This window comes from Heterodontus francisci, chromosome 23 (assembly GCF_036365525.1).
Source record: "Heterodontus francisci isolate sHetFra1 chromosome 23, sHetFra1.hap1, whole genome shotgun sequence".
Classification (NCBI taxonomy): Eukaryota; Metazoa; Chordata; class Chondrichthyes; order Heterodontiformes; family Heterodontidae; genus Heterodontus; species Heterodontus francisci.
The window spans coordinates 56,271,119-56,296,999 of NC_090393.1; the positions used below are offsets into that span (position 1 = coordinate 56,271,119).

Genomic DNA, 25,881 nt, shown 5'->3' on the forward strand with positions numbered 1-25,881 from the left:
TGCCATTGACTGTCAAGAGCAGAAGGGCAGATAGTTAGATTCTCTAGTGTTGGAGATAGTCATCACCTGGCAAAATGTAATAAAATGTCCCAAGGTGCTTGACTCTGAGCCTTATAAGGAGATGTTAGGGCGAATGGTCAAAAATTTGGTGATAAAGGTAGGTTTTAAGGAGCTTCTTAACAAGGAAAGGCGGGTAGACAGGTGGAGAGGTTTAGGGTGGGAATTCCAGAGCTTAGGGTTTGGCAGTGGAAGGCACAACTATCAATAGTAGAGGGATTAAAATCAGGGATGCTCAAGAAGCCAGAGTTCAAGGAACTCAGACATCTTGAAGAGTTGTGGGACTGGAGGAGATTATAGAGATCAGGATTTCAGTTATGGGCAGTAGAGTTTTGGATGACGTCAGGTTTATGGCTGGTAAAAAGTGGGAGGCCAGCCAGCCATTGGAATAGTCCAGCATAGCTAGGTCACACTGCCGTAGCAATCTCCCCCTAAATGCCTCTGCCTCTCCGACTTCCTCTCTTCCTTTAAGACCCTCTTTAAAGCACACATCTTTGATCAAGCTTTTGGCCACCCATTCTAATATCTCAAAATAAAAGCAAAATACTGCGGATGCTGGAAATCTGAAATAAAAACAAGAAATGCTGGAACCAGTCAGCAGGTCTGGCAGCATCTGTGGAAAGAGAAGCAGAGTTAACGTTTCGGGTCAGTGACCCTTCTTCAGAACCTGACCCGAAACGTTAACTCTGTTTCTCTTTCCACAGATGCTGCCAGACCTGCTGAGTGGTTCCAGCATTTCTTGTTTTTATTTCATTCTAATATCTCCTTTGGCTGAGTCCACATGTGCATAATCATCGCTTAGGACGTTTTTCTATAACAGAGACACTATATAAGTGCTAATTTTTGTATATTTTTGAGTGCAAAAATATATGTGAATAACTTCTGAATATTTACAGTATACCTACAGTGACATGCTGGAGAATTAATAATGTAATGAAAATGACTGACGAGAGACTAAAAGGCAGCAAAAAGCATAAATGTGGAACTGCGAATCTGGGCGGGGGGAAACTCATTAGCACATATATATTTCTATAGTGCTTGACTTTGTGTGCACTCGGGATGTTATTTCAGTTAAATGCTAATATGTTTTGAGTTGAAAATGGTGAGGAATTGCTTTTAAGAGCATACGAATTAGGAGCAGGAGTAGGCCACTCGGCCCCTCGAGCCTGCTCCGCCATTCAATAAAATCATGGCTGATCTGATTGTAACCTCGACTCCCCATTCCCGTCTACCCCCGATAGCCTTTTGCCCTCTTGCTTTATCAAGAATCAGTCTACCTCTGCCTTAAAAATATTTAAAGACCCTGCTTCCACTGCCTTTTGAGGAAGAGAGTTCCAAAGACTCACTACCCTCTGAGAGAAAAACTTTCTCCTCACCTCGATCTTAAATGGGCAATCCCTTATTTTTAAATAGCGACCCCTAGTTCTAGATTCTTCCACAAGAAGAAACATCCTTTCCACATCCACCCTGTCTAGACCCCTGAGGATGTTATATGTTTCAATCAAGTTGCATCTTATTCTTCTAAACTCCAGCAGATACAAGCTTAGCCTGTCCAACGTTTCCTCATAAGAAAACCCGCCCATTCCAGGTATTAGTCTAGTAAACCTTCTCTGAACTTCTTCCCACACATTTATGTCCATCCTTAAATAAGGAGACCAGTACTGTACTCCAGATGTGGTCTCACCAATGCCCTGTATAACTGAAGCATTATCTCCTTACTTTTGTGATCGATTCCCCTCGCAACAAAACGATTAGACTTTTATTCCCTTAGTGGTGAATGTTGTACACAATGTGGATCATTTGTAGTCTTGGTGCCATTGCATGGTTCTTGCTGTGTGCTGCATTTGTTTATTTAGCAATATTGTCTACTTCAGATTTCAAGAACACAGTGTTAATCTGATGTATAATTTTTTTCACTAGTTGGCCCTGAAGTTTATAGTGTTTTTGGTTTGGACATTTGTAAATATGTTCTAAACAATCTTATGACGGTGGTCAGCAGCATATTTGTAATTGCAGAACAAATGCTCCTTGTGAAGTAATTGGATACAGACGTCAGCATTTGAAATCAATGAAACTATATGTTCTTTATTGCACGTGAAGGCAGGCTTGTTTCTCTTCACCCACTTCCTCCTTCCAGAAAGGGGCATTTAATCCAAAGGAACCACTTGGTGTTTGTTTTTTTTGGGAGAACAAGCATTCTATCTCAAATAAAGTTGGAGTTTATAAGATTAATGGGGCAGTAACTGACACAGGAAGGAATATTCCAAATTGTATTTCTCTAATTGATTTATTCATGGGACTTTTTTGATTTCTTATGATACTGCCTCACTACAGATGGGCAGTCATTGGCTTTACATTCATTGAGGCCAGCTGCACAGCCATCTGATTTGACTCATATAAACAGGGCTCTGTATTTTGCCTATGGAGCAGGCTGTGGGCTCGAGTGATGAAGGATGACGTCAGAGAGCCGGCTAATCTTGCTCATTGTGATTACTTGTCAGGAAACTGGGTCACAGCTAAGAGAGACGGATATTAGGATTGAATTATTCTGGCTGCTGCCCTCTTTGTGCCAAGCTACAGGGAGCCTGGCACACTCTGCATTCTTCAGTATTGTACCATCAGATCCTAGTACCCAGCGACTGACAGAACTGCTGTCCGTAGGCACTTGAGAAACTAAAGGGGCATCATTGTCTTTTAGTAGCTGTTACATATGCACTTTAAAGAAGCTGGAAGGATAAATCCTCAGGCACTGTCTAGACTAAGCTTTGAATACCAATGACTAGTTTCTTGCCCTCTTTTGTAGGCATTCTGCTTTTTTTAATTTAAAAAGCTACAAATTTAAAAGTGTAATTGTTGTACTCTCAAATGATCCATGTAATGCGGCCAATTAAAGTAACTCTGTTTCAAGGGAAGCCATTTTATAGGAAACTTGGCCACCGTGCCTCTTGGAAGTGGGAGGAAAATTTTTTCAGCCAGAAAATTAATTTTATGTTGATAAGATAGCTGGTGTATTTTCTAAAACCATTCTTTCTGGTTACCTGATACAGATGAGCAGCAATAGGAATTACAGCAGAGTTCCAAGAGAAGTGTTCATCTGACTGCTGAAATTATCTTAACTATTAAGTGGGCAGAAGTTTTATCTGTATATTGTGGTGTAACTTGGCTGAGGAAAGGCATCTATTGAATTTGATTGTTAGTTGCAGACACTGGAGAACTAATGGAGAAATGAAATTTCCTTCATTTAAGCATGCTTCAGCATTCCTAATTCAGCAAGTGATGGTTTACTTCAACCCATATTTGTAGCAATGGTGTTCCACGTGGACTTCTGTGGATTGATAGAGGACTTTAGTTGGATCAGCTCTGGTGCATAAACATGAGGTATGGCTTCATGGCTTGCCACACTTTCAGGAATGCACAGAAAAGAAACAGGCCATTCAACTCAACTGATCTGTGCTGATTTTTATGCTCCACATGAGTCTTCTCTCACCTTTCTTCATCAAATCTATCAGTATAACCCTTTGTTCCTTCCTTCCTTGTGTGTTTATCCAGCTTCTTCTTAAATGTATCAATACCATTGGCATCAACTACTCCTTGTGGTAACGATTTTCACATTCTAACCACCCTCTGGGTAAAGAAGCTTCTCCTGAATTCCCTATTGGATTTATTAGTGATTTTGTTATACTTATGGCCCCAAGTGGTGCTTCTGGAGTGATAATCTTGTTGAAGAATGGCTACCTAGCCACATTTTTCTGATGTAATAGAGAATTAAGTTTTGATTGGAATAATTATCCAGCCCACTGGTCTGCTTGGTTTTGGACTGGGCTGGGACCTGGACCAGCGAGTAGTTTAAGGGCAACAAATGCTGGACTTGCCTCGTAAGACAACCCACTCGTTCCAGCTATTAGTCTAGTAAAACTTCTCTGAACTGCTTCCAACACATTTACATCCTTTCTTAAATAAGGAGACCAATATTGTACACAGTACTGCCAATATGGTCTCACCAATGCCCTGTACAGCTGAAGCATAACCTCCCTGCTTTTGTATTCAATTCCCCTTGCAATAAACGATAACATTCTATTAGCTTTCTTAATTACTTGCTGAACCTGTATACTAACCTTTTGCGATTCATGCACTAGGACACCCAGATCCCTCTGCATCTCAGAGCTCTGCAGTCTCTCACTGTTTAGATAATATGCTTCTTTTTTATTCTTCCTGCCAAAATGGACAATTTCACATTTTCCCACATTATGCTCCATTTGCCAGATCTTTGCCAGTTAACCTATCTATAATCCTTTATAGCCTCCTTACGTCCTCTTCACAATTTACTTTCCGCCAAACTGGCTGCAATCTAGCTAGTTGAGCTGGAGCACCTTGACGATCAAGACTTTTTATTTCCTTCTTTACTTGCCTTTTTATTTCCTTCTTTACTTGCCTTTTCAACCATCTTCATTGTTTCGCCAGCTGCAGCAAGGAGTGGAATGGAAAGCAGCTGAGCTTTTAAGGTAGAGATTGGGGTCAATACCATGCTAAAATTTTCTCATATTAATTTTGTGCTGACAATGAACATGATGGATTATTTATTGACTCACTGTCCACTTCTATCTCTATTTGTGAGTTAACCACTCATAGTGTCTTCATCAAAAAACATCATTTGATAGCCAGTAGGTGGCTGAAGATGAGAAATTGAGTAGGAACTAGTGCCCACCCCTTAGTAACTTGTGTAGTCCTTGAGCTGTAAAAGACTACAGTCCATTATGTTCATGGCCTCTGAGGAAGTTCATGTCCAATTCAGGAGCTCATCATGCGGCATAAAACACCAGATGTTTAGTGAGGTCAGAATGCGACAGTTTATTTAAGACTTTAGAGATATTGAGGGCAGATGGGCAGGTTTCACATTGGGCATGGAGGAAACCTTTCCACTTCATTTCTTGAGATTGAGGAGCTTGTGATGCACACAATTTGATTTGAAAACAAATTGGCAACTAGATGGAATGTTGCCATGACTGAGATTCTGCAGCAGCTTCTCGTTCACAATATTTTTGAGACAGCTTGACAGAATTGGGAACATTTTGATGTTTTTTTCTGTTACAAATGGCTATGTGCTCCACTCAAATGGGATAACACTGGTGTACAGAGACAGGTAAAATGCAGGCTCGTAATCCTGACTGCTTCAAGCTGTCTAGTGAGATCAAATACACAACCACAATTAGAAGCTTCAGGTTGCTGACTTGTCCATCAAAAGAAACTACAAAGAATCGTGTTCCCGCCCACCTTTTCAGACCTGATTTGCATCTTCACCTCAGAAATAGCTATCAGCGAAAGCTTATTACTTTCAAAAGATATCCTGGGTGTCAATCAAATGGAATATTTAAATTGAATGGCTTGAACTCTTTTTGAGAAATCCATTGATCTCAGGATCACAGAATTGTTACAGCACAAAAGGCGGCCATTCGACCTATCGTGCCTGTACTGGCTGTCCGAGTGAGCAATTCACTTAGCGCCATTCCCACACCTTCTCCCCATAACCCTCTACATTCTATCTTTTTAGGTAACTATCTAATTCTCTTTTGAATGCCTCGATTGAACCTGCCTCCACCACACTCTCTGACAGGGTATTCCAGATCCTAACCACTTGCTGTGTGTAAAAGTTTATCATCGTGTTGTTGTTGCTTCTTTTGCCAACTAGCCCTTTTGTTCTTGATCCTTTCACGAGTGGGAACAGTTTCTCCCTATCTACTGTGTCCAAACCCCTCATGATTTTGAATATCTTATCAAATCTCCTCTCAGCCTTCTCTCCAAGGAAAACAGTCCCAACTTCTCCAATCTACCCACAAAACTGAAGTTCCTCATCCTTGGCACCATTCTCATGAATCTTTTCTGCACTCTCTCCATTGCCTTTGCATCTGTTCCAATTACCTTGACCAACTTGAGATTGTAGGAAATTATCTTGTCCACTGAGTTACTGGGGATACTTGGGCTTTGAACACGTAATAGATATCAGTATATTAAACTGTGCTTTATTCCACAAAAAACAAGGTACAGATTAATGCCTTTGGCATACCAGGCTGCAGAGTATACTTGCTGAAGCTTGAAGAAACTGTTAGCTGTGATCAAGCTGAAGTCTGTGTGCTCGGTATCCAGCAAGAAAGAATTCAGTGAATAATCTGTCATCGAGAAAAATGCTCTCCTTGTTGCGCTTGTTTTCAGAGCATCAAACAAAAATAACTGGAGCACTGGTTTGCTTTTCAAAACAAGAAAATGCTCCCAGTTAGATAACATTTTAAGTTGGATTTGATTATATATAGTGGATCTCCCATGACACTGCTCACGGTGGGTGAGAAGCATTGTGCCATGAATTCCACTGCTAATTGTAGCTGTGTCTAATTTGATGGTCCCTTCAAGATCACAAAATTTAATTGATCTTGTTCAGTTCAATTAGAGGCTAACTAGTCTCAGCAGGTACTCGGGTCAGTTAGAGGTCAGGATAGACCTTTTTAAAATATTTTTTCCTGCAAGTTTGATTGTTGAAGTTAATCCGATGGTATTTTCTGTGTACCTCTTGGGTCAGTTAGGTTGCATTTGTTCTGCTTTTGTTCCAATACAATCCTGAGCCCCCGAGTCACAAGGTTGTGGGTTCAAGCCCCACTCCAGGACTTGAACACAAAAATCAAGGCTGACAATCCAGTGCAGTACTGAGGAAGAGTTGCACTGTTAGAGGTGCAGTCTTTCAGATGAGACGTTAGACCCGAGGCCCCGTCTGCCCTCTCAGGTGGACGTAAAAGATCCCGTGGCAGTATTTCAAAGAAGAGCAGGGGAGTTATCCCTCAATCAGTATCACAAAAACAGATAATCTGGTCATTATCACATTGCTGTTTACAGGAGCTTGCAGTGCAAAAATTGGTTGCCATGTTTCCCACATTACAATGGTGACTATACTTCAAAAGTACTTCATTGGCTGTAAAGCGCTTTGGAATGTCCAGTGGTCATGAAAAGCACTATATAAATGCAGGTCTTTTTCGAGGAAGAGGAAGCTCTCTCGAATTTGAGTTCTCAAAGAATGGATTATAAATTTAGCCTTTGAGGCCCATTGGTCTTGGCAGGTGCTCAGGTTGGTTTGAGGTCAGTTTGGTTTTCCCTTTTCAGAGTGAATATTGATGCCACTGACTGGCTGATGACATGCATGTGTGTGATATCGCTCAGTCGCTCAAGGCCAGGCCTAGTGTTAGTGCTGTGCTGTGTTGAAATGCTGTACAATATTCAGTTCGGCATTTGGCCTTGTAGAGAGATTCAATGCAGTATTTCCAGTCTACAGCCTTGACATTAAGCACAACCTTATTTTATTCTCACTCTGCACACGGTGGGGTGGGGGGGGGTTTCTCATCATCTATCCTTAAGGTGTTGGTCAGCGTCAGGGTTACAGTTAACATCCCCGAGTTATATAGTCCCACTTTGTTGTGTAGACGGCATCAAATTACAGATTCCAGGCAAGAGTGTTGGGTGATTATTCTCCAACATTGTGTTAATTACACCGTGTGGTATCACTAAAAGCAACCATTTTTACATATACTTGAGGCTGACATTTGTGGCCAGAAAGGCCACAAAAGAGAAAACAATGGAGGCTCAGCAACAACTTGCATTTATATAGCTCCCTTAACATAGTTTAAAAAAAAACCCAAGGTTCTTCAAAAGAGCATAATCAAATAATATCTGACCCCAAGCTCCATAAGGAGATATAGGACAGGTAACCAAACGTTTGGTTAGAAAGATAGATTTTAGGGAGCATCTTGGAGGAGAAGACAGTAGTTTCAATGCGGAGAGGTTTAGGGGGGAATTCCAGAGCTCAGGACCTAAGCAGCTGTGAGCAGCTGAAGGCACATCCGCCAATGGTGAAGTGATGAAAACTGAGGATACTGAAAAACCCCAGAGTTGCAGGTGCGCAGAGATCTCAGACATTGCCTATCCAACAAGCGACTTTTCAGAGTCCAATAGTGCGAGAATAGTGTTGGACGAACCTCCCCGATTTAGGAAGAGTATTCATGTCTTGGATGGACTTGGACTGTACTTATTCCTAAACTTGGCTGTGCTGCCGATTAGATTACCGGGCAGGTAAAATTCAGAGGAGGAGTTGTTTCCACTTCTCTTTGGAGTGACATTGACAGAACCCAGGGAGCACTGTCAGCTGTATATATCGCATGAGAGATGGGTGGAAAGATAAATTGCCTTTCCATGGTGAGTCACAGCACATAACCAACGCATTTTGCGAAATACATATCTGCCAGGTGTTCATTCTTTACATTAAAATAGTGATGAGCTGACAGTTCTGGTAGAATTGAAACTTTCAAATATGATTTGCAAATCCAGTTCCTTTAATAGTAACGTTCAATCCTAGACCTTCATCCATGCAATGAAAAAATTAGAGCAAGGTCCAAATCAGGAGTAAACCTAATCCAATAAAAAATTTAAATTAAAAAGCACCCCCCCCCACCCCCCAAACTCTGGAAAGCACTTCAACAGTTTACATATTTTTCTCTGGTGTTCACCCCACACCACCATCATGGGTTTTACATCAGAGTTCAGCAGTTGGAGATTAAACAATTTCTGAGTCTTATGCATGAGAATTTTGAGCTGCAAACGTGAATGCAGCTTCTAAGTGAAATACCATTAAATGTAATGAGACCTTTTGTTACAACCTGATAATTCCTACTCTTTACTGTGTGCCTGTATCAATGGTGTTCTCATTTTCAGGTCTTAAGTGGAGTCATGCCTACAAGTATAGAATCTTCTTAAGAAAGATTTCTTAAATTATCCTCATATGCAAGCTGTTACTGAATCAGCAATGGGACAGCTTTATTTATATATGGGTCTGTATATGTTCCTTACAGCAAAACAAAGATAGACAATCATAGGATAGTTGATTGTCTTGTAGACTAGTTTAGTTCTGTTCCCATCCATGCAACCTTGAATATGTAATCTTGAAGCTGGTCATTATAGATGTACCAAATTGCATTAAACTGCAACACAATTTGAGTATATAACCTAAGTTGAGTCCAAAGTAGCCAACTCTGGTTTGATATATTCCTTGAGGTTTCCTCTCTGGACCTCCCACCTCCAACTCGCCCTGCTGGTAAAACAGCTTTGTATCCCTATTTTCATAACTAATAAACATTTGTTTTAATGCCCCTATGACTTTTCTTCTGAGTTGCTCTAGGTGATCTTTATTTTCTGGAGGGCTGGCAACTCCAGCTGAAACTGTGATGTAATGCTGAGGAATTGTTGCATTGCTGGAGCCACTGACCATCAGATGAGAGGTTAAAAGCCACTTAGCCACGAGAGCCTGATCTGCCATTTACAAGATCATGGCTGATCTGATTGTAACGTCAATTCCACATTCCCACCTACCCCCAATAACCATTCACCCCCTTGCTTATCAAGAATCTATCTACCTCTGCTTTAAAAATATTCAAAGCTTCCACTGCCTTTTGAGGAAGAGAGTTCCAAAGACACTCAACCCTCTGAGAGAAAAAAAATTCTCCTCATCTCGGGGGTGATAGAAAACTATCGAAAAACCATAGAAACATTATGGCACAGAAGGAGGCCATTCAGCCCATTGTGTCCATGCTGGCCGAAAAAACTAGTCACCCAATCTAATTCCACCTTCCAGCACCTGGTCCATAGCCTTGCTGGTTACAGCACTTCAGATGCTTGTTTATGTAAATGTCATAAATGGGCGACCCCTTATTTTTAAACAGTGAACCCTAGTTCTAGATTCTCCCACAAGGGGAAACATCCTGCCCACATCCACCTTGTCAAGACCCCTCAGGATCTTGTATGTTTCAATTAATCAAGTACCCTCTTATTCTTCTAAACTCCAGTGGATACGAGCGTAGCCTGTCCAACCTTTCCTCATAAGACAACCCACCCACTCCAGGTATTGGTCTAGTTTTCCCACTGTCCTCGCTAACATTCCTCCCTCAATCAGTACCACCAAAAATACAGATGAACTAGCCATTCAGCTCATTGATGTTTGTGGGACATTGCTATTGCAGGGCATGACTGCCCCTTTTCCAATGCAACAACAGTCACCGCACTCTCAGATGTCATTTAATGTTTCAGCATTGTTGTGAGCCTTCTTTCTTTTGGGCCTCCTTATCTCGAGAGACAATGGATACGCGCCTGGAGGTGGTCAGTGGTTTGTGAAGCAGCGCCTGGAGTGGCTATAAAGGCCAATTCTGGAGTGACAGGCTCTTCCACAGGTGCTGCAGAGAAATTTGTTTGTTGGGGCTGTTGCACAGTTGGCTCTCCCCTTGCGCCTCTGTCTTTTTTCCTGCCAACTACTAAGTCTCTTCGACTCGCCACAATTTAGCCCTGTCTTTATGGCTGCCCGCCAGCTCTGGCGAATGCTGGCAACTGACTCCCACGACTTGTGATCAGTGTCACACGATTTCATGTCGCGTTTGCAGACGTCTTTATAACGGAGACATGGACGGCCGGTGGGTCTGATACCAGTGGCGAGCTCGCTGTACAATGTGTCTTTGGGGATCCTGCCATCTTCCATGCGGCTCACATGGCCAAGCCATCTCAAGCGCCGCTGACTCAGTAGTGTGTATAAGCTGGGGATGTTGGCCGCTTCAAGGACTTCTGTGTTGGAGATATAGTCCTGCCACCTGATGCCAAGTATTCTCCGAAGGCAGCGAAGATGGAATGAATTGAGACGTCGCTCTTGGCTGGCATACGTTGTCCAGGCCTCGCTGCCGTAGAGCAAGGTACTGAGGACACAGGCCTGATACACTCAGACTTTTGTGTTCCGTGTCAGTGCGCCATTTTCCCACACTCTCTTGGCCAGTCTGGACATAGCAGTGGAAGCCTTACCCATGCGCTTGTTGATTTCTGCATCTAGAGACAGGTTACTGGTGATAGTTGAGCCTAGGTAGGTGAACTCTTGAACCACTTCCAGAGCGTGGTCGCCAATATTGATGGATGGAGCATTTCTGACATCCTGCCCCATGATGTTCGTTTTCTTGAGGCTGATGGTTAGGCCAAATTCATTGCAGGCAGACGCAAACCTGTCGATGAGACTCTGCAGGCATTCTTCAGTGTGAGATGTTAAAGCAGCATCGTCAGCAAAGAGGAGTTCTCTGATGAGGACTTTCCGTACTTTGGACTTCGCTCTTAGACGGGCAAGGTTGAACAACCTGCCCCCTGATCTTGTGTGGAGGAAAATTCCTTCTTCAGAGGATTTGAACGCATGTGAAAGCAGCAGGGAGAAGAAAATCCCAAAAAGTGTGGGTGCGAGAACACAGCCCTGTTTCACACCACTCAGGATAGGAAAGGGCTCTGATGAGGAGCCACCATGTTGAATTGTGCCTTTCATATTGTCATGGAATGAGGTGATGATACTTAGTAGCTTTGGTGGACATCCGATCTTTTCTAGTAGTCTGAAGAGACCACGTCTGCTGACGAGGTCAAAGGCTTTGGTGAGATCAATGAAAGCAATGTAGAGGGGCATCTGTTGTTCACGGCATTTCTCCTGTATCTGACGAAGGGAGAACAGCATGTCAATAGTCGATCTCTCTGCACGAAAGCCACACTGTGCCTCAGGGTAGACGCGCTCGGCCAGCTTCTGGAGCCTGTTCAGAGCGACTCGAGCAAAGACTTTCCCCACTATGCTGAGCAGGGAGATTCCACGGTAGTTGTTGCAGTCACCGTGGTCACCTTTGTTTTTATAGAGGGTGATGATGTTGGCATCGCGCATGTCCTGGGGTACTGCTCCCTCGTCCCAGCACAGGCATAGCAGTTCATGTAGTGCTGAGAGTATAGCAGGCTTGGCACTCTTGATTATTTCAGGGGTAATGCTGTCCTTCCCAGGGGCTTTTCCGCTGGCTAGGGAATCAATGGCATCACTGAGTTCCGATTTGGTTGGCTGTATGTCCAGCTCATCCATGACTGGTAGAGGCTGGGCTGCATTGAGGGCAGTCTCAGTGACAGCATTCTCCCTGGAGTACAGTTCTAGGTAGTGCTCAACCCAGCGGTCCATCTGTTTGCGTTGGTCAGTGATTATGTCCCCCGATTTAGATTTGAGGGGGGTGATCTTCTTGATGGTTGGCCCAAGAGCTCTCTTCATGCCATCATACATTCCTCTGATGTTTCCGGTATCTGAGGCCAGCTGAATATGACTGCATAGGTGTTGCCAGTAGTCGTTTGCGCAACGCCTAGCTGTTCTTTGTGCAGTACTTCTGGCTGCTTTAAGTGCTGCGGATGTTAAATCGCTGGGGGCTTTCTTGTAGTTCAAAAGTGCAATGCGCTTAGCGGCTATGACAGGTTCCAGCTCTTCATTATGAGATTGAAACCAGTCTGCATTTCTCTTCGCACTTTTGCCGTAGGTGGTCAAAGCTGACTCATAGATGGCGTCTCTGATGTGGGCCCACTTGGTCTCAGCATCCCCTGTGGGAGTGTTTTGAAGGGCTGTTACAAGTGAATTTAGAAATTTTTGTAACAGCTGTGGGTGAGAAATTCTGCTCGTGTTGATGCGCGGATGGCCCTTCTGCTTGGAATGATGCAACTTCTTTGGTCTGAGTCTAACCTTGCTGCACACCAGGGAGTGGTCGGTGTCGCAGTCCGCACTGTGGAAGCTGCGTGTGATTTGAACACTGTTTAAGGCGGCTCGCCTTGTGACAATGAGGTCTAGCTGGTGCCAACGACGTGATCTTGGGTGCCTCCATGAAACCTGGTGACAGGGTTTAGTGTGAAAGAACGAGTTGGTGATGCAGAGGTTATGATAGGTACACAACTCAAGCAGTCTCTGCCCGTTCTCATTCATCCTTCCAACGCCATAGCGCCCAAGGCAGGAGGGCCATGAGTCATGGTCGGCCCCAACCCTGGCATTAAAGTCCCCCAGCAGGAATAGGTGTTCGGTGTTGGGGATGCTGCTAATGATGTTATGGAGTTGTTCATAGAACTGGTCTTTAGCTTCAGGTGCGGAGCAGAGTGTTGGAGCATAGATGCTGAGTAGGTGTACTGGACCAGAGGTGGTGAGCAGTCGGATGGACATTATGCGTTCCGAGCCATTTGAGGGAGGCTCTATCATGCTGAGCAAGGAGTTTCTGATGGCGAAGCCCACTCCATGCTGTCTTGGTTCTTCAGGATCCCTGCCCTGCCAGAAGAAGGTGTAGTCTTGCTCTGCTAGAGAGCCACTCGCGGGGAGGCGAGTCTCCTGAAGTGCTGCAATGTCCACATTGAATCTACTGAGCTCGTTGTTAATGATGGCGGTCTTCCGAGAATCGTTGATTTGTGTAAGGTCTTCCGACAGGCCAGGACACATAGTTCTGACGTTCCAGCTTGCAAAGCGAAGGGCTGGTACCTTCTTTCCTTTTTTCATGTTGTTTGGTGCGGTGTATCAGTCCACCTTTCGGGCAATGACCCTGAGCTCCAAGCACCCATTGAAGCAGGCAGACTGTGGCGGGACAGAACCTTATTGACCGGGGGCTGCCCGGTTTGAGGCGGGCGGTAGCTGTCCAGTGAGGTGCAATGACCTCTCCCACCGACAAAGGCAACCCGTGGCGCCCAGTTTCTACGCCAATTTATCTGGACTTATAACCCGTAACTGCTGCCTTCCGTGTTGTTTTAGTCGCTGTGAGGCATTGTTGTGAGCCACTGTATTTCAAAACAAGTATTTCTTTCATGTGAATTCTTGCAAGTTTACAGCTTGATTGGAATTTCATGTGCAGTTTGCTTTGGCTTAGTGTTCTAAGACAAAAGCTAAAAATTTTACAGTAGGTGCCTCGTATATCAGGAGATTGTGTGGACCAGATTCCATACAGTTTAAAGCTTCTGTTATATTTTCTGGTATGAATTGCTTCATAGCAGTTTCTGTAAACAGACCAAGTCTCTGAGGAGCCGAAAGCTCCATCTTTTATTCTCTACTGTATTGAGCTAACAATCAACAGGATCGCACTAAAATGGTCACTGAATAACTCAGAGGACACTCTTGGAGTATGGTAGCATAGTGATTATGTTACTGGGCTAGTAATCCAGAGGCCTGGACTAATGATCCTGAGAATGGAGTTCAAATCCCACCACGGCAGCTGGGGAATGTAAATTCAGTTAATTAAGTGTGGAACAAAAAGTTAGTGTCAGTAATGGTGCCCATGAAACTACCGATTCTCATGAAAACCCAGGAAATCTGCCATCCTTACTTGGTCTGGCCTACATGTGACTCCAGACCTACAACAATGTGGTTCACTCTTAATTTCTCTCTAAAATGGCCTGGCAAGCCGCTCAGTTGTATTCAATCAGGCAGCTCGCCAACACCTTCTCAAGTGCAATTACGGATGGGCAATAAATGCTGGCCTTGCCAGTGACGCTCACAACCTGCGAACAAATAAAAAAAAAATTCACTCTCTCCTGTCAATTCAGATGACAAAAAAAGTCATGCTTTTAGACCACTTTGTATAGTCTAAACTACTGCCCAGATTTGTTTACAAATAAATTAGCTCTCAGCTGCAACATAATTCTTGTTTAAGAAAATAGAATCTGTTTACATATGTCTTGTCCAGAATGCTTTTATCAACTTTTTTTTAAGGTTTGTGGAATGAAACAGTTTTTTTTAGATGAAACAACTTGGTTTTCTCTTGTTAGTTGGTAAACAGTGTGTAGTCTGGATATATTTCTTCCGAGATGAGATATTACACACGTAGAGTGTGTGAGTTTCGAGCCCTCATGAAGCCGGGTGCCACCTCTCCAGAACTCCAGACGAGCAGTCAGAACTGATCTTTAAAAAAAAAATGAGAAACCATTTATTTGAAGACAAACAAAATGTTCGCAGTTTTAACACCGGAAGTTATGGCCTTCGATTGGTTGTCTTCCTCACACGAGAATGTGCTTATTTTATCAATCAATAATCCAAAAATATAATTTTGTCTGTCCCATGATATGAGGTGTGCTGCAGTTAAGAAATCCCATCTGGTCAAAGGGAATTCCCTCTCTCTGACTTCAATAAATTGTCTTTATGCACCGATTGGAAACAATTTAAAAACTGTATATATATCATCAGTCTCTATCATATGGTTTCTGTAGTGATGGGGTTGATTTAGTCTCTGAAGTAACAGATGTTTTTGCTTTCAAAAATCAAGTGATATTCTTGTGAGGCTATCTGCAAATCCAGGACAGAGAGAAATTCTCCACGTGATGCGTTCCTATTCTCATCTTTGCGATTATGGAAGAGTTGAGCTGGGTCAGGTTTTGTTGTCTGAGTTCCTCTCTGCCCTTTTGAGAAAGTAGTTGGTTGGACTGCTGTCCTTTGGTGTTTGGCTGCAGAGTGGCACATACTGAAATCAGAGAGCAGATTGGCTGATGCTGTCTGCGGATGATTCATTACACGCAAAAAATCTTAAGGGCCTGTTTCTATGCTGTACGACTCTATGACTCTATGATAACAGAGTGGGGAAACGATGGACTCAGTGATTCTCAAAAAAAAAGTCACTTCTTCTTTCCTTAAGGCACTAATCCTTGCTGGAGAATGGTTCCACGGCATCTGTATCTTATCCAAGTGACCATTTTTCATGTATGAGCTCATTCAGTGTGTGCTAAGTATCATAGCTAAGCCTTGACCGTGTTCTCACCCAAGGTCCATACATCAGAACTCAGTTGATTGTGATGACATGTGGAAACATTGGCTAATTTTAATTTTCTTGCCTCTCCTGCTCAGGTCTATTCTAGTATTCCTGTTGGCATCTGGTTAAGATCGCCATAGACCAGAAACTTAAATGTACCAGCCATATAAATACTGTTGCCACGAGAGCAGGTCATAGGTTAGGTATTCTGTGGCGAGTGACTCACCACCTGACTCCTCAAAGCCTTTCCACCATCTACAAGGCACAAGTCAGGAGTGTGATGGAATACTCTCCACTTGCCTGGATGAGTGCAACTCTAACAACACTCAACACCATCCAGACCAAAGCAGTTCACTTGATTGGCACCCCATCCACCACCTTCAACATTCACTCCCTCCACATCTGGTGCACCATGGCTGTGGTGTATACCATCTACAAGATGCACTGCAGCAACTCACTGAGGCTCCTTCGACAGCACTTTCCAAACCTGTGATCTCTAATGCTTTGAAGAACAAGGGCAGCAAATACATGGGAACACCACCACCTGCAAGTTTCCCTCCAAATCGCACACCATCCTGACTTGGAACTATGTCGCTGTTCCTTCATCGTTTTTGGGTCAAAATCCTGGAGTTCCCTCCCTAATAGCATTGTGGGTGTATCTACACCACATGGACTGCAGTGGTTCAAGAAGGTGGCTCATTACCACCTTCTCAAGGGCAATTAGGGATGGGCAATAAATGCTGGTCACGCCAGTGACACCCACATCCCGTGAATGAATGAAGAAAAAACAATCAGCTGAATTAAGCATAGATGTAACTGGAAATCAAACTTGAGATTTTCTTTTGTTATACCTAGGCCTTCAAAAGAAGCAACTATCTTCATATCTTATGTCAGCTGTGGTTCAATGTTGGCATTTTCACCTCTGAGTCAGAAGATTGTGGATTCAAGCCCCACTGCAGAGACCTGATTGCATAATCTTTGCTGAAAATTTATTGCACCACTGAGGAAGTGTTGCACTGTTGGAAATGACGTCTTTTGGATGAGATGTTAAACCAGGCATCTGTCTTGTTTGGAATTAGAGGATCCCATGGCATTATTCAATGAAGAGCAGTTCTCCTGGTGTCCTGACCAATAGTTATTCCTCAACCAGCATTATGAATATGGAGTATCTTTTCTATTTCTTTTCTTTCCTGCCCTTTACTTATCTTTCTTTCATTCTCTGCCCTTTCGTTTACTCTTCTGTTTTTTTCCTTTATTTTTCTCACTAAAAGCTTCTTGTGCCTATTGTCTATGTTGTCACCTTTGAGCTCTTGCTCAGTTATTTCCTGCTTGTTTAATGGTTACAGTCTCTACCTTCCTAATTTCTAATTAGATATTTTCTACTTTTGTTGTTCACAATTGATATGATACAAATAACCTCCTCCAAAATTCAATATTCTACGCATTCACATTCTGTATATAATAAACTACTTTTGTCTGCAAAATTCCAATTTACAATGGGAACTTTCTGTAGAAACATATCTACTGCACAAATTAAAATCATTCTTTTTCTTTAATATGTTAATTTTGGTGCCAGATATTGTATGAGAAGGTATTGATGTGGAAACCAGGATTAGTCATACCTAGATTACTTTTGAAACTTGGGCACCAACAGGGCAGATGAGAAAGAACAGCTTCACAGCAGAAGAAGGACCTGTTGCTTTGGCACAATAAGGCAGCAATGCACTTAGAGCAGTGCCTTTCAAACTTCTCTGTGAAGGACTTCCCGCAAATATTTGACACACTTTTAGGAAGCCCCCTGCATTAACTTCCAAAAGATAGTGCCTGTGGAAACTTGTAATTGCGAAGAATGTTTATTAGTGTACAGCAACAGAAATTACATGCTGAAGAGAGCTCAGATATAGACAGAACATAGAATTGTGTTATTGTGATCTTCCAAGGTCCACAGTCCCAGTTTGAAACCAATAATGTAGACACTGTTAGGATTCACTGTTTTATAGGGTGGGCAGCACCCTACAAGGTGTGCTGTTGTGCTCTCCAAACAGTTTGCCGTCCACTGCTGCTAAAATGTGCAGGTCACTGTGGAGGAAGTGGGCAAGGTGGGGGCTGAGGTGGTGCCCTTGATACTTGATGTAAGTGACAGGCGTAAGACTGTCAGAGGAATTATTGATTCTTTGGTGGAGATGCCTGTGGTGGTCAGCCTGGCTTGCTCATGGAAGAGGCTTTAATAGTGCCTTTAACAGTAAAACACCCCAAAGGGTTTCACATGAGCCAAATTAATCAAAATTTGCACTGAGTCGCATAAGGACATATTAGGACAAAAGCTTGGTCAAAGAGCTAGGCTTTAAGAAGCGTCTTAAAGGAGGAGAGAGATGTGGAGATGTTTGGGGGGAATTCCGAAGCTGAAGGTCTAGGCAGCAGAAGGCATGGCCACTGTTGGTGGAGTGATGAAAATTGGGGTGTGCAAGAGGCCAGAATAGGAGGAGCACAGACATCTTGGAGAGTTGCAAGGGCTGGAGCAGGTTACAGAGATAGGGAGGGGCGAGGCCATGGAGGGATTTAAAAACAAATATGAGAATTTTTAAAAATTAAGGCATTGCCAGACAGGGAGCCAATATAGGTCAACGATCGGTGAATGGGACTTGGTAGAGGCAACACTATTATGTGCAGTGCAACAACGTTTTTATGGAGAATGTGGAGCTAATTCTACAGGCGCAGCAGCAACTGTTGGAAAAAAAACCAGCTTGTGGGAATGAGAGAAGATAACACTGTTCAAATATTTTGCAAGTCATTATCAGAATCACCAACAATGTGTTCAGTTGACACAGTTTGTGGGGCTCACCAGTTAAGTGCGACCTTTTAATGTGTGATGAGGGCAAGACAGCATTTGTTACCCATCCCTAGCTGCCCAGAGTATATTAACAGTCATCACATAGTGTGGACTAGTGTCACATGTAGGCTAGACCAAATTCCCTGCCCTGAAAGACATTAATGAACCAGCTGGTTTTGTTTTTAGAACCTGGGTGCTTTCTTGATTTTTTTTTTTAAGTGCAGCTGACAAATTGCTAGATTTATTGAATTCACTTTCCCAACTTACCATGGTGGGATTTGAACTCATGACTTGTGGAATGCATGTCCAGGACTGTAACCACTACAGAGCACTCAGGAAAGGAATGGAGGGAGAGTCCCTGTTGCAGCCAGATGTGGGGAGGATGCAAAGTTGAAGGGGTTATCTTATGAGGAAAAGCTGGAGAGGTTGGGCCTGTTGGAGTTTAGAAGAATGAGAGGTAATATTGAAACATAAGATCCTGAGGGGGCTTGACAGGATGGATGCTGAGAGGATGTTTTCCCTTATGAGAGAGACTAGAACTAGGAGACACAGTGTAAAAACAAGGGATCTCCCACTGAAGACAGAGATGAGAAATGTTTTCTCTGAGGGCCATTAGTCTGTGGAATTCTCTTTCCCAGAGAGCAGTGGAGGCTGGGTCATTGAATATTTTTAAGGCTGAGTTAGATAGATTCTTGATTGACAAGGGAGTCAAAGGTTATAGCAGGTAGACAGGAAAGTAGAGTTGAGGCCGCAACAGATCAGACATGATCTTATCAAATGGTGGAGCAGGCTCGAGGGGCCGAATGACCTGCTCCTGCTCCTAATTCGTATGTATGTACACTCATCCTGTTGAGCTGACTGTGGCAAGGCAAAGGGCTGAGAGTGGGAAGGCAAGTTGCTGTCTCGGCTTAGAGAGCCCATGTTAGAAAGCAGCAAAACTATGAGAGAGAGAAGTCTGTTAGTGTTCTAAAGTATTTTAAAATGTTTGCTAACTTTGTTTCTGAAACTTTTTTCTGTTCCAGAAATTGGATGTTAAATCACTTATCAAGCTGACCTACCATAAAAACAGTGAAGGTATGTACTCACAGTCTCTGTCACTATGCTATATCCTGTAGAGTCATAGAGTTGTTACAGTACAGAAGGAGGTCATTTGGCTCATCGAGTCCATGTTGGCTCTTTGTTGAGCATTCCAATTAGTCCCATTCCCTTGCTCTGTCCCCTGACCCCTGCATGTTTATTTCCCTGAAGTGCCCATCCAATTTCCTTTTGAAATCATTCATCGTCTCCGTTTCCATCACCCTTGTAGGCAACGAGTTTCAGGTCATTACCACTCGCTGCTTCAAAAAGGTTCTTCCTCACATTCCCCTGCATCTCTTGCCCAAAACCTTAAATCTGTGTCCCCTGGTCCTTGTACCATCAGCTAATTGGAACAGCTGTTCTTTGCTTTATCTAAACCTGTCATAATCTTGTACACCTCTATCAAATCTCCCCTCAATTTCCATTGCTCCAGTGAGAACAACCCCAGCTTCTCCAACCTAACCTTGGAGCTAAAATCCCTCTTCCCTGGTGTTAAGACTTCAGTGGGGCCATTAACGTTAAAATCTGAGATATGAACCCCCAGACCAATTTAAAGAATTACACAACAAGATTTCATGTTTTAAGACCTTTTTTAATAACAACTAAACTAAAAGAAATCCCCATTAACTAAATATTACTTTGTAAGTCGCTGAAAACCCAAATTACAATGAAAGCTATTTACTTATTAAAACACTTGAAAACTTCACACCGCATTTATACGTTACAAAGTCCTCCTTGATTGCAAAATCTTTGTGGTTAAGAATCCCAAACTCCTCCCAGTTGCAATGGGTTGGATCTCCCAGATCTTTCGTGAAGTGAATTTCCTTTTCACTCACTTCTCCAAACACTTTCGACCTGGATGTCTGTGAATAAGGCGACCCTGGTGATCCTTTCGTCTTTTCTTCTCTGCAAACTTCAACTTTCAAAACGGTTCACGTCTTCGCAGCCTTTCACGATCAGTTTTTTTCTGAGAGCAGGCGTTCCCTCTCTCTCTGTCCCATCAGGCTGCCATCGCTGGTTGTCTTCCTTTATTACAGCCTGTTCTGTGGCTGCTCCAATTGGTCTCCCTTCTTTCTTGCAGCCTGTCTGCCTTCAGAAAATCTGTTAAATTTATCCAGCATCACAAGTCAATAGCCTATTGTGATTTTTGCAATATGCAAAGTCCACAAATCTGACTTCAGCCGCAACACCCAGACTTTTGGTTGTTTCCAGGTGTTAGTAGCTGCCATGCACATTTGCATCCTCAGAATCACTGACTCCTTGTTTGTGATCCAAAAGTCTGGGAGGGTGAAACCCATTGTTCTTCAGGTGTTATACCCCTGCAGTCTCTATTTTTCAAAAAAAAGTATTTGATCTGTGTTCTCTGTTGCCCTGGTAACCAAGATTTCTATCTTGTCTTCATGCAGAGTTGATGTGAGGTTCTCTCACTCCACCTTAAACTTTCAAAAATCACAGTTTTTAAAACCTAATCATGTTACTCAGTCCAGCATTCATATCACCTGGAACCATTCTGGTAAATCTCCTCTGCACCATCTCAAGGACCCTCACATCCTTCCTAAAGTGTGATGACCAGAACTGGACACAGTACTCTAGTTGTGGCCTAACCAGCCCTTTATAAAGGTTTACCATAACTTCCCTGTTTTTGTAGTCAGTACCTCTATTTATGAAGCCCAAGATCCCATATGCTTTGCTATCTATTCTCTCAACATGTCCTGCAACCTTCAAGGATCTATGCACATGAACCCCAAGGTCTCTCTGTTACTGCGCACTCTTTAGAACTTTAGTCTATGTTGCCTCTCCCTCGCCTTTCTGCCAAAATACATCACTTCACACTTGTCTGTATTAAATTCCATCTGCCACTTGTCTGCCCATTCTGCTAGAATGTCCTGTTGGAGTTGATTGGTATTTATTTATTTATTTAGAGATACAGCACTGAAACAGGCCCTTCGGCCTACCGAGTCTGTGCCGACCAACAACCACCCATTTATACTAACCCTACAGTAATCCCATATTCCCTACCACCTACCTACACTAGGGGCAATTTACAATGGCCAATTTACCTATCACCTGCAAGTCTTTGGCTGTGGGAGGAAACCGGAGCACCCGGCGAAAACCCACGCGGTCACAGGGAGAACTTGCAAACTCCACACAGGCAGTACCCAGAATTGAACCCGGGTTCCTGCAGCGGTGAGGCTGCGGTGCTAACCACTGCGCCACTGTGCTGCCCAATGTCTGCCACACCTCCAAGTTTGGTATCCTTGGCAAATTTTGGAATTTTACTCTGTATTCCAATATCCAAGTCATTTACATATATCAAAAATATATGTTGAGTAATTTTCTTTAGAAATGTTCTGATCTGGATTGGAGAGCTTTAGGCATCTTTTCTAATAAGTAGGCAACAGATCATGTTCATCCAGAAAGGATCTTATTAGATACAGCTCTGTTGTTTCCTTCACTGAAGTAGAGACCTCAAAGTGTTGGTAAAGATGTGTGGGGGCGGGGGAAAGTTTGAGTGAAATTGATTCCTTTAAAATTGACTCATGACAACAATACAGCGCGCGTCCTTATATATGCACAGCACTCAGACACATTAAGCCAAGCTCACTGAGAACTCGGGGCAAAGAGTTCAGTGAAATGTGGTATCTGCTTCAGTGGTAGATGATGTGCAGTGTTGGGGGAGAGACTGGAACAATAATTGATGGTAACTGACACAGCCTGGTCATATCATGCTTTTTACTAATACCAAAACCCAAGTTAAGTGTAGTCGAAGTTTGACTCATTCTCAGTCGGGCATCTTAGTATTGTAGAGTAGCAGGGCATCTGCTCAAACATGTTCTCTACAAGCACTGAGCAGTACAAAATGTGTCTCACAAGGCTCCTCTGGTTTGAAAGCTGCTACAGCTTAGGCAGAAACCTGTGCTCTTGATCAAGGAACTGTGCAGGGAATGCACTTGGCTGAATGAATTGTATGCATTTAAAACCTATACAGTGTTATTCCATTTCTCCAAATGACATCCCCTCTAGCAAAAAATAGGTGTTTCTATAATTCCTTACGGTGTAATTATTTGTGAATACAGCACTCAGACATTGTCTAAATTTAATGCGCATCATTTCAAATTGAGCAAACAAACTTGAGAGAGGTGTCCGTTTTCTGATGCACAGTATCTTTGAAGTGATGCTCCTGAATTGTGTTAAATAGGCACTCTATAACTTGCTGTTTGAATGCGTGCATATATGAAATAAAAAGAATACTGAGGACTTGCTAAACCTCCAAAGTGATTTCTGAGCTTCTGCAAATAGAAGTGAATCTGGCTAATTCCTATTTAAAATTATCTGCTTGTATCAGAGCAAAACTAAGGAAGAAGGTTTTAAAGCACAAGAGCCCATTCTCTCTAACCTGCTTACAAACTGTTGCCGATGTTTAGAAATTGAAGAGCTTAGTCCAGTGCCTGTTCAATGACGTCTGTCCTTTACTGTTGTTTTCTGAGGTCCTATTAATTTCCACCGTTACTAAGTAAACAAAATAATAGTTTAAGTTCAGTTAGCACCGCAGCCTCACAGCTCCAGCGACCCGGGTTCAATTCTGGGTACTGCCTGTGTGGAGTTTGCAAGTTCTCCCTGTGTCTGCGTGGGTTTCCTCCGGGTGCTCCGGTTTCCTCCCACATGCCAAAGACTTGCAGGTTGATAGGTTAATTGGCCATTATAAATTGCCCCCAGTATTGGTAGGTGGTAGGGAAATAGTAGGGTGGTGGGGATGTGGTAGGAATATGGGATTAGTGTAGGCTTAGTATAAATGGGTGGTTGATGGTTGGCACAGACTCGGTGGGCCGAAGGGCCTGTTTCAGTGCTGTATCTCTTAAAACCATTCTGATGCCATTTTTTTTTTTATCACTGAATTGGTTTCTGGTTTCCTCAATGAATGCTAAACAAAGTACATATTGTAAGCATGCTGCTGGAAGACAGCAGATCCTTTCAGTTCAAATTGAAAAGGTATTTTAGGTTTTCCTTTTTAATTGTTTTGGTGAATTCTGGTCTAGATACACATTCAAATACGAGGCTAAAAATATTCAACAAGCACAATAACTCACTGTGCACAATGTATATGACTTCTTAGCAGACTTTAATCATTTGGCACCCCATTCAATTCAGTAGCCACATGGAGCTGATGTAATAATATACATAACAGTAAGCAATAAAGTTGAAGTTAAGTGCATGTTTATTGTAGAATAAATTGAGAAATCTCTGCAGTGATCCCATGCCCGTGTTGTTAGATTGCATTTCCAACATCCGGTCTTGAATAAACCACAGTTTCCTCCAGTTAAACAGCAGTAAGACAAAAGCCATCATCTTTGGTCCCAGCTACAAACTCCCTATGTTTGCAACTGATTCTATTCCTCTTCCCAGTCACTGTCTCAAACTGAACCAGACTATTGGCAATCTTAGCAAACTAATTGATGTTTAGCTGAATTTCCACCCCATATCCTCTCCATTACAACAACCGCCTACTTTCACCTCCATGATATCGTCTATTGTCAGTCTCCACCCCTGCCTCAGCTGATCTGTTGCTGAATCCCTCATCTATGCCTCCAGACTTGTCTGTTCCAATGTTTTCTGAGCTAGCCTCCTGTCCTCCACCCTCTGTAAACATCTGTTCATCCAAAACCCTGCTGTCCCACCCATCACCTCTATCCTTGCAGATGTACATTGGCTCTTGATTTCCCAATGCCTCAAATTTAAAATTCAAATCCTTGTGCTTATATCCCTTCATGGCCTTCACTGTTCCCTATCTGTCCCTTCAGATGCCTAGGCTTACAGTAAGGGATTCCTTCCCTAAACCTTTCCACCTCCCTCTACTGCTTAAAACCCTTCTTCTAAACCAATCATTTGGTCACCCCTTCTAATATTTCCTTTTTTCTGTGTTAAAGGCACTATATAAATGCAACTTATTCCGACTATATTTTGCTTTTAATCTACTGCCAAACTGGGAGGAGAGGAGCCATCTTGTGTGGATTTGACTTGTTGCATTCAACTGAGTACTGTATAAATGGGCTGCTCTCAACGCCTACAACTGGCAAGTTAAAAGGACCAAAAAGCATTAAATACTATTTAATGAGGGCTGCTTAAAGATATTCAGTATAATAGTTCATGATAAGGTTAAGAAACCTGTCTTCAGTAAGTTAATTTTTAAGTTAAGTGCAGTGAATCCCACTTAAAAAGATATATATCCAGTCGTAGAAGGTGGCAAAATAAATACTAATTTTTGTGCACACACAATGTCTGGGTTTTCAGTACTCATTTGCCCATCCTGCACTCCAGCTTACCATTCCACTCAATGTGCTCACAAACCTGAGTGTATCTGGTGTATGACTGGCCTAGACACACTAGCCTCTCTCATGCCTTGCTCAATGCTGCCTAACTCATCCTCACCTCTTACAACCAGCTCCTATCCCTCTCTCCACAGGAACCCCTTCTCTTCACTTGCTTCTCCATCTCCCCTATTACTCTCTTCAAACTCATCCGGTATATCACCTATTCCCTCTACCACCCCCCCTTTCCCACTGAACAACTGACCACCTAACTTCACTTCCTAGCCCTCATGCTAGCTAACATTGTCAATGGCTCCCTCTCCACCTCTGTTTCAAACTTACTATTATAACCCCTATCTCAAATACTCACCATCAATCCTTCTGTCTTCACTAACTACCACCCTAACTTCCAATCGTCCTTTTCCATCATCTTTAAAAATGTCGTCTCCCAGTTCCATTCCCATCTTTCCCACAACTTCCTATTTGAATCCTTCTAATCCAGCCTGTGTCCTCCCATAGCACCAAATTACCTTCACCAAAGTCATGAATGATATTCTCTGTGACCATGGAGTATTCTCCCTTTTCATCCTTCTCGCCCTTTGCAGAGTTTAACACAGTTGACCACAATTACCCCTTCCAACGATGCTCCTCCATTGGGCTCCATGAGATTGCTCTTGCATAGTTTCGCTCTTCCCATTTGAACGTAGCTAGAACATTGTAGCAAAGCGTTCTCTTTGCATCTCTATATTGTCACGGCTGGAGTTCTCAAGGATCAGTCATTAGTCTTCTCTTTATCTACCTGCTACCCCATCACATCCTTACCTGCAGACGTGGGGTCAGCAATCACATGTCCACTGTTGACACACAGCTTTACCTCTCCACCACCTCTCCTGATCCCTCGACCATCTCTGTGCTACCATGCTGCCTGTCTAACATCCAGTCTTGGATTAGTCTTAACTTCTTCATGTTCAATACTGGGAAGATCAAAGCCATCATCTTTGGC

The 25,881-nt window shown here is 43.0% G+C and overlaps 1 protein-coding gene across 2 annotated transcripts in view; it reads left to right on the forward strand.

The window, feature by feature from the left end:
- Window positions 1-25,881, forward strand: part of ppil2 (peptidylprolyl isomerase (cyclophilin)-like 2) — a 462,593-nt gene that overhangs the window by 90,832 nt on the left and 345,880 nt on the right. For both annotated transcript variants that reach the window (XM_068055345.1, XM_068055344.1), the window contains exon 6: window positions 19,518-19,569. In XM_068055345.1, coding sequence (XP_067911446.1) covers window positions 19,518-19,569 — 52 coding nt within the window. The remainder of the gene's footprint in view (window positions 1-19,517; window positions 19,570-25,881) is intronic.